Source organism: Phaenicophaeus curvirostris, chromosome 13, assembly GCF_032191515.1.
Source record: "Phaenicophaeus curvirostris isolate KB17595 chromosome 13, BPBGC_Pcur_1.0, whole genome shotgun sequence".
NCBI classification, from domain to species: domain Eukaryota; kingdom Metazoa; phylum Chordata; class Aves; order Cuculiformes; family Cuculidae; genus Phaenicophaeus; species Phaenicophaeus curvirostris.
This window is the reverse complement of record NC_091404.1, coordinates 2,542,589-2,550,928: the sequence shown is the minus strand read 5'-3', so window position 1 is coordinate 2,550,928 and position 8,340 is coordinate 2,542,589. Positions and strand designations below refer to the sequence as shown.

The 8,340-nt window shown below is 60.6% G+C and overlaps 1 protein-coding gene across 1 annotated transcript; it reads right to left on the bottom strand.

Moving 5' to 3' along the window:
• Positions 1-4,074: 4,074 nt before the first annotated feature.
• AMER1 (APC membrane recruitment protein 1) lies at positions 4,075-7,651 on the bottom strand. The gene has a single exon (XM_069867795.1). The coding sequence runs from the start codon at positions 7,566-7,568 to the stop codon at positions 4,326-4,328; it is 3,243 nt and encodes a 1,080-aa protein (XP_069723896.1). The 5' UTR covers positions 7,569-7,651; the 3' UTR covers positions 4,075-4,325.
• Positions 7,652-8,340: the final 689 nt, after the last annotated feature.

Below are 8,340 nucleotides of genomic sequence, written 5' to 3'. Positions count from 1 at the left end.
TTAAGAAGTTTAAAGGACCAGTGAGACCAGAAAGAGAAAGGAGAAACCCCGACATTCAGACAAGCTGAGGCCCCGGGAGGAGCCACCTCTGCTCCCAGGGCGCCCGCAGAGCAGCTCCGCAGCCGGATGGCCACGGGGCCACCTGGGACAAGGGAGAACCCCCTTAGCCTTTAAGACTGAGGCTTCTCTACATTCTCGTTTCTCGCGTCATGCACGTGCAGCTCTGGGCTGACCCGACACGGCGAGAAGAGCAGGAGACGTGACATCAAGGGCAGAGGGAAGGGGCACTGGGGCCGAGCACCCAGGAATGTTTGCTGAGGGAGATGCCCACCCAGACCCCGTTCCCGGGAGGGGGAAACGCATGGAAGAAAAGCTGTAGAAGAAGAAAGCACCGTGACGTGAAGAGCTGGTTAACGGACAGACACAAAAACCTGTGTGGAGCCAAAGGTTGGGTGGTGATCGCCGTGGGGAAGGGGAAACATTTCCTTTTGGCTGTCGGCTTCCAGCTTTTCAGCATTCCACTTGCCTTTCGCACACCCACCAGACACGGTTCTGGTGGGCTCCGTTCACACCCGTGCCCGGCTGCAGAGAGGCTGTTCCAGCCCTCCCGCCCCTCGAGGGCTGCAAGATCTGCAGGGGCTCAGCTCCTCTGGAGTCGGGCGAACAACGCAGCACGTTGTCCAACTACATCAAACCAAAAAGCAGGAGCAGACACGGCAACTTCCGTTGGGTCCCAGACACCAATGAGCTCTCCCTGCGCTCCTGAGCCCAAAGTTCAAGGGGGTGTTGATCCAGGAAAATGCTTCAGGGGTGCCGGCAGCGCAGGCAGGACAAGGCTGCAGCTCCCCAGGCTCAAGCCCAGAGTGGCAGGAGAGAAGAAGGCAGAAAAGCCCCGCTGATCCCAAGCAGAGCCCAGGGTTGTTGGAATGAACGACGCTCAGGCACGGAGCAAGCGATGCTGCCTGCGCAAGGCAAAAGCCGAGCTCCAGCCCGGCCAGGGAGCACCAACGAGAGGGGAAATTGGTGACTGGTTCCGAGAGCATCGCCGGGCACCAACCAGCAGCATCTCCTGCCCAGGGGGTCAGAAAAGCCTCGGTTTGGGATTTGGTTTAAGAGATGGGCAACAATTCCAACAGGGAAAAATCACCAATAAATTCAACTTAAAATTAAAGCTTATAACCCAGAAACAACAGAGTGTGACAGAGCAGAGTTAACACAGAGCCATCCCAGCATGGCCACAGGGAGCGGCTCAGCTGTGGAGTGGGGCTGGGCTCCAGCCCTGCCCTGGATGGAACGCGGAGCAGCCGCACAGGAGGATGGAGAGCGTGGTGCTTCACCAGCTCCGCACGGGCAGGGGCGGCAGCAGCGATCATCGCCTTTCCCCATCGGAACGGGAAACCACGCGCTTGAAAGGACAACGCACACGAGGAAAAGAACAGCCCACCAGATTTCCCCATGAATAGAAAATGCAAACCCATATAAAAATAGAAAAAAGTGACCGTTTTCTATGTGTATAAAAACAAATAAAACCCCTCGGGCCCCAGGATCCAACACAGAATCTCTTGGTGAGCTGACCCAGATGCCAGGGTTTCACCGCAAGGGAACAGCCCTAAATCAACACTGGGGCCAGAGCTGCCCTGACTGGACAGACGCCGGCGAGTTCCTCAAGGGAAGATTTTCCTGGGTATCCTGGCAAGATAATCTGCTACTCCTGACTTGTGTGAGGTCTTTCTGGCTCAGAAGCCCCTCTCCATCAAAAGCCTCCAGCACCACTCTCAGACTTGAGTTCCTCGGGTAAGGCAGAGTGTGACCAAGGGCTCGATCCCATCAAGGCCAGGAGATCTGCTCCTGTTTAGCCCAGGACAGACGGGGATTTGAGGACGAGCAGGGCCTGAGGCAGTGAAATCCAACCTCTCTGCGGCACGCTGGATTTACAGCTGGGTTGTGCACTGACCAGTCTGATTTCTTTGAGTTAATGGGGCAGAATGAGCCAATAACCCAGCACATCGTCTCCAAAACCGCTGTTAGAAAACTCATTTTGGACCAAGAGAGCCTTGCTTCAGTGAGTTCACATCGAATGAAGAGGAGATACCTTTGGTACCAAGTCAGATAACCCAGTCTCGGCTGCATCGCCATCACACATTCATGTCCAGGTTGCACTGAGGCTTTCCACGAGGAACCTGAACAGAACATTGTGCAAGCCCTGAACCCGACAGAGACTTTGGTGGCACATGGAAAAAGACTAATTAATAGGCAGTAATGAGCTGCTGCTCAGGCCGAGCACACTGAGACCACCCGTCCTCATGGCAGCGTCTCCGGTGCCGCCAGCAGCCGGTGCTTGTGGTTCATACGCTAGGAGAGCGGCGAGATGGGCCGTGCCGAGCAGTGACTCCATCCTCACTCTGAGCAGGAGGGGAGCCCATTCCAATTAGGCAACGTTCGTTAGCAGCCGCTCGCATGCTGCACCAACGAGGCCAGGGGATCCGTCGCTGGTGACCATGCTCACTGTGGGGATGTGGATGCGGATTGGCAGCGGCATCAAGAGCCGGATTTGTCCCACAGAATCCTCTCTGGTTACACGGAGCACCTGGAGAAATGAAAGATGGCTCGGCAGGGTCCTGCGGGAACTCCCTGCGGCAGCTCCCGTAGGAGAACACCGCAACACCAAGGTCTAAGCCCATGGACACAGGGACACGTCTGCTCCGGCCTCGGCTCTCCGGGCAGGACAGAAAAGAAAAAAACCTTGGACAAGCAGAGCTGGCTCTGCCATTCCCTGCTCCTTCACACACACAAGGACGGGGCAGCGAGGAGCCTCGGCTCAGGGGGAAACGATGGGACCTCGCTTTGCTTGGGGGGAAAAACAAACCAAAGCAGCTCCTGGTGCCAGTAAATCCAGCGATGCCGCGAGCTGCCGACGTGCCCAACCACAGCCACGTCCCTGCGAGAAAGCAGCAGAGGGGTCACTCGTCAGGGACAGGAGGCAGCTGGAAAAGCAGGATAGGGCTGGGCAGAGCAATTCCTGCCCCGCTCTTTGCTCAGGAGAGGGGAGAAAACTCTGCTCTCTCCAGCCCACGATGATTTCTTGTAAAGCCACAAACTCTGCTGCAGAGCAAGGCAGAAATGGGGCAATGCGGGACGAGGGGAAACCAAACTCCTCAGTAACGGAATGAAAAGCAGAACACGGAGCTGGGACAGGAGGAAGATGCAGCTCTGGAGGACACGGACAGGCAGCTTTGGTTTGGAGACAGTTGAGATCGCGGAGGATGTGGGAGAGTCTCAGGATCAACGGCCTGAGGAGATGTTTCCAAGACTGTCTCCGTACTTCAGACTCTCCTCCACGCTCCACCCAAGAGGGAAAAGAAATCCAAACCCTGCAGCAACCTCCAGCTTTTTTCTTCTCTCCAGTGAGGAGGAAGAAGTTGTGAAGCCTAATTTAGGCTGCGTTACACCCCACAGCCCATGAACAGAATACTTTCTGCTGTGAGTTTATGCAAAGAAAACACCTGTAAACAATTAAAACCAACCCAAACACAAGCTCCCTTTTAGGAGAGCGATGGCACCGCAACCTCGCAGCTCCAGGCGCCTCGCAAACCCAGCTTATCCCAAAGCCCTCGACTGTATTGCCATGGTGTGGGAGAGGTGAGGGATGAGGGACAGATATTGTGGAAGGATTCAGCCAGGAATTGTGCACCATGCAGACAGATCACGACCAAGAAGGGCTGACCCATTGCTCTTAACAGGGACACCAGGGCTGCGCTTCTGTCCAAGCAAGTTAAAGCTACACCTGGAAAATGCCTGCAGCCTCATAAAAGACCCCTGCTTTCCCGAGGGGCAAGGGAAAAGTACCATAAATAAAATTACCACAACATTCCCCATGCGGCTGACTCTGCTGTCCTCGCTCTGCCAAAACCCAGCACCCTTCCTCCCAGACTCCCCAAACCCAGGCCCGGATGGACGACATTCCCAGGGAGTCTGAACCAAAACCTGCTCCAAGAAGATGAAGAACAAACGGACTTTCCCTCGCCCAAACCGGCCATGCAGCCAAGGGCGCTCCCAGCTTGGACTCCAGCGGCAACGGGCGCGTCTGCCGCATGGTGGCTCAGGCTGGAAAACAAGGCAGAGCTTCAACATTAACGTATGAACCCTGGAGTCAGCTCCAAACCCCACCTGAGCATCCACAGCGGCCGGATCCCGTCCCACGGCTGCGGGAAAGGAGCTCACCCTGCTCAGCCCAGGTCTCAATCCCAGTCACTCGCACGTGGCTCGTTCGTGTTTCCTCTCCCCTCCCAGCACTTTCCAGCCCTTTCTGCTCCCTCCCCAAGCAGCTACTCAGCTCCGGTGACATTCACGGCAGGCACTGTGTGGCCGGGGAGGGCTCTGCCTTTCAGGGCGTCTCCGCAGCGCTCCGGGCTCTTGCCGGTGTCGGAGCTAACGCTGGGATGCTGCCGCACGCCCTGGGCGATGCCGATGGGGCGGCACTTGGCACGCTTCTCTGGGGAGGAAGCGAAACCGAAGCTCGGGGGCAGCTTGGGCTCCGGTTCTCCTGAGGGGAACACACGGGACACAGTCTTGGCGCTGCCTTCTCCGTGGAGCCGCGAGGAGCCGCCCGCCTCCCGGGAACAGCGTCCCTCGCTCTGCAGGGGCAAACTGCAGGGCCTGAGCGGGGGCCGCCCGTCCGAAGTCTCTCCAGCGATGCTGCAGGGAAGAGACGGGAGAGGGGACATGGTGCCCGGCTGCTCCAATGGCTCCCACGCGCTCTCCATCCCTGCGGATGCAGCCAAACCCCAGAGCTCACTTCCCCCGGCAGCCGTAGAGCCGTCGTGCTGGAGCTGCTGCGAGCCCGGCCAGCTCGAGCCACCTTCGGGAGCCACCAGCGCGGCCTCCTCCTTGCTCCGGCTCCTCCTCGCTCCGCACGAGTCCTTTCTGCCACCCTCCCGCTTCACCCAGAGCTGGCCGGGCTGAGGGCCGCTCCGGCCAACCTGCAAACCCGCCAGCTCGAACTCCAGGCTCTCGGTGTCGAGCGAGCGGCTCCTGCGGTCGAGGGAGAGCGGTGCTGGCCCGCAGGGGCTCAGCCCGTGCAGGCGCAGGTGTCGGGGCAGGCTGGCGACACCCCAGCTGCCGCTCGCGAAGGAGCCCGGCACCCACCCCGGGGACGCGGCCTCCTCACACTCCGCCAGCGACTCTTTGCGGACGAAGCCGTCGTCAAAGGCCTCAGCGATGTCCTCGCCGCCGTTCAGCTCGGGATGCTGCTCGCATTCCCCTTCCCCTTCCTGCTCCACATCGACCACATCAAAGGTGACCATGGTGGGGAGGGCAGGGAGGTTCTGGGTGAAGGAAGAGCCGGAGCCGGAGCTCCCCAGGCTTTCCGAGAGGCTGGAGAAGAGGGTCCCACTGCTGGTGAACTCCACCAGCGCCTGCGAGAAGCTCACCGCGTGCTCGGGCTCGCTGACCTCCAGGGGCTCTTGGGGGGCGTCCGCTCCGCCGCCGCGCTCCTGCTCCGCGAGTCTGTAGCCAGGGAACAGCCCCGCTTCGGCTGGGGCTGCGCCGCCCTGGAGGGAGCCCCCAAACAACCCACAGCCCGCGTCCGAATTGAACCCCACGCTCTCCTGCGGGAGCTCAATAAGGCAACTTCCTTGGGCTTTCTGGCTGCCGTAACAGGATTCTGGACACGGCGTCTGAGAGAAATCCCTCCACTCGGGATTTTCAGCTCGAGCTCCCAAACCCCCACTATTCACACCCCTGTGTGGGGCGTGCGAGCCCACCGGCTCCCCGCCAAGGCCGCTCTGGTTCTTGCCGACGCAGCTGCCTGCTCTGCTCTTACATTCAACCCACGGCTTCTCCCGGGGACACTTCTCCTGGCTGGGAACACCCAGGCGCTTCAGGACCGGCTCCCTCTGCAGCTCCCAGTACAGCAGCTCCTTCTGAATGGCCACCAGCCGCTCCTCCTCCGTCTCCATCACCCCTCGCTTCTGATCCAGCACCGGCACCAGCCTCTCCTCAGCAGGGAGGCACAAGTCCAAGAAGTAGCTGAAGATCTCTGGGCGCGAGACTTTGCTCTCAAACAGGGATTCCTCCCCGTGAGAGGGACTCAGGAGCGCATCGAACTCATAAAGTGCATCCCCGCTGTAGCTGTCTCTGGGCAGACGGTCCTTCTTCATCTCCCCGAGCCCGTCTCCGGCTTCGTCCTCCAGACCCGGCGTGGCGGAGTCGTAATACCCCTCGTCGCTGTTCGGGGCGGACTCCTGCTGGTCGCTCTGCGGCGTCAGGAGGTCCACGCCGTCCATCGCCTCCCCCACGTAGGGAAGGGCTCCTGCCTCGTGCGAGGCGTGGGACTCCAGACTGCTCCTCGACACCTGCGCTCCGTAGCTCCTGTCCCCGGCCGCTCTGCTGTCCCACGGCTGCGGGAGGAACTCCTCCGCCTCCTCCGGGACGGCCATCTCCTCGCCGCCGCCCTGGAAGGTGACCAGGCAGGAGCTCCGTTTAGCCGCATCGCGGCTGTGCTCCACAGAGAGGCTGCTCTCGGCGATGTCGGGCTCAGCGATGTCGTCTCCGCACCCTGTCAGGGAATCGAAGCTCTTCAGGGAGGCAACGTCTCCCAGGATGAGGTTCAGCAAGTCCCCAGAGTGAAGGCAGGTGGGGTCGGTGTCCAGGAAGTCTGGGTGAAAGGCCAGCAGCTGATTGCCGTGGTCAAACTCTGCACAGACAACAGTGTCAGCCTCCGATTTCATACCCGGATCGTCCCCCTGTCCTGCCATCACCTCCGTGTCTCCCTCGCAGCCGTCTCCATCAGCCGGCAGAGCGCCGGACTGGGCGGCCTCCCCGCAGTCGCCAGCGCTGCCCACCGAGCGCTCATCATCCACGCTCCCTGGGCCGGCACCAGGCAGAGGCGCAGCTCCCAGAACCCTTCCCTCCACGGCCCCTTCGCTCGCCAAGCCCACACCGGGGGCTTTGCCGGCCTCCTCCGAAGCCCCGTGCCACTCGGGGAGCTCTGCTTTCTCACCCTCGGCAGCCTTGCTCTTACGGTGACGCCGGATGCTGTTAAAAAACCCTCTCAGGCCTTTCTTGGCTCTGGGGCAGGAGGACTTCTCCCCGCTGGGCTTCTTCTCACAGCCCTCGATGCTCCCGGGCGGAGAGCTGTCCCGACGGCCCAAATCCAACTTGGTGCTGGGGGCCAAGGCCACGTGAGCGCTCTGGGAGCTCGGCAGAGGGCAAGGATGCGAGTCCCCGCTCCCCTCCAAAGGGCTTTCCGGCTGTCCCGCGGCGCCCTTGTCGCAGGCCGCAGCGCTGAGCCCATCGTGGGTCTGGCATTTGCTGAGGCCCTTCTTAGAGGCCGCTTTCCCCTGCCCTTTGCTCCGGCCCCCAAAGAAGCTGGGCAGCGTGCAGATGCTCCTCTTCCCTCCAAAGAGTTTGAGCGCCGTTTTCTTCAGCTTGCCGGGGGGCAGCTGAGGCTGCTGCGGCTCCGTGGCCCCCACGCAGGCGTCGCTCTCCTCCTGCCTCCGGGCGCTTCCCTCTCGCTGCCCGCGCTGCGCCCGGGGCCAGGCAGGATCCTCCGGGCTGCCCGGATCCATGGTGGCCCCAGCGGCTGCATCAGCTGGGAACGGCGGCTCCGGGAGCTGAGTCCTCTCGCGGGCGCAGAGATCGGAGCATCGCAGCGGATCTAAAGCAGAGAGAAAGGGGAGAGCGGTGAGGAGACAGCACGTGGTGCAGAGCCAGAGGCAGACGTGGTGCAAGGAGGGAGATTCATCGCCAGCCAGAGCTGCCAAAGCCTCCGACCACTCCCCCACCTGAAGCCAGGAACGAAAACGTCGCAAGGCTTATATTTACCCACATGCCAGGGCAGGAAACCCACGTGTCCCCATCCCCGCTGCCCCACGACAGGCAGCTCTGATCCTTCAGCCACCTGGCTCCAAGCTCTGCTCACTCCCAGCCGCTTCCAGCTCCCCCAGGCCCAGCACTGAGCTACAGGAGCATTTGGATGGAGAGCAAACGAGGACACAGCCTCACACCGAGCAGCACCCAGGGACAAAGCCCTTGGCTCCAGGGGGTTTCAAGAGATTTCACTTGTTTCTACCATCCCCTGTCCAGCGGGAAAGGATCGCATCAAATATATCCCCTGGGAACCTCCCTGACCAGATTATCTCAGGTTTTAAATCTGATCCTGGATCGGTGTCAGAACCAGCAGAACTAAACCAGCTACTTCTCTCCTGCAGAGGCCAGGGTGGAGAAAGTAAACGCAGTCAAAGCCGTATAGCGCAGCAGAGCCACAGTGCCTGAGGCCCCGCTCCGACTGCTGCGAGGCCACTGGACCCTTCCCGAGTGTTCAGCAAGAGATCCCCAATT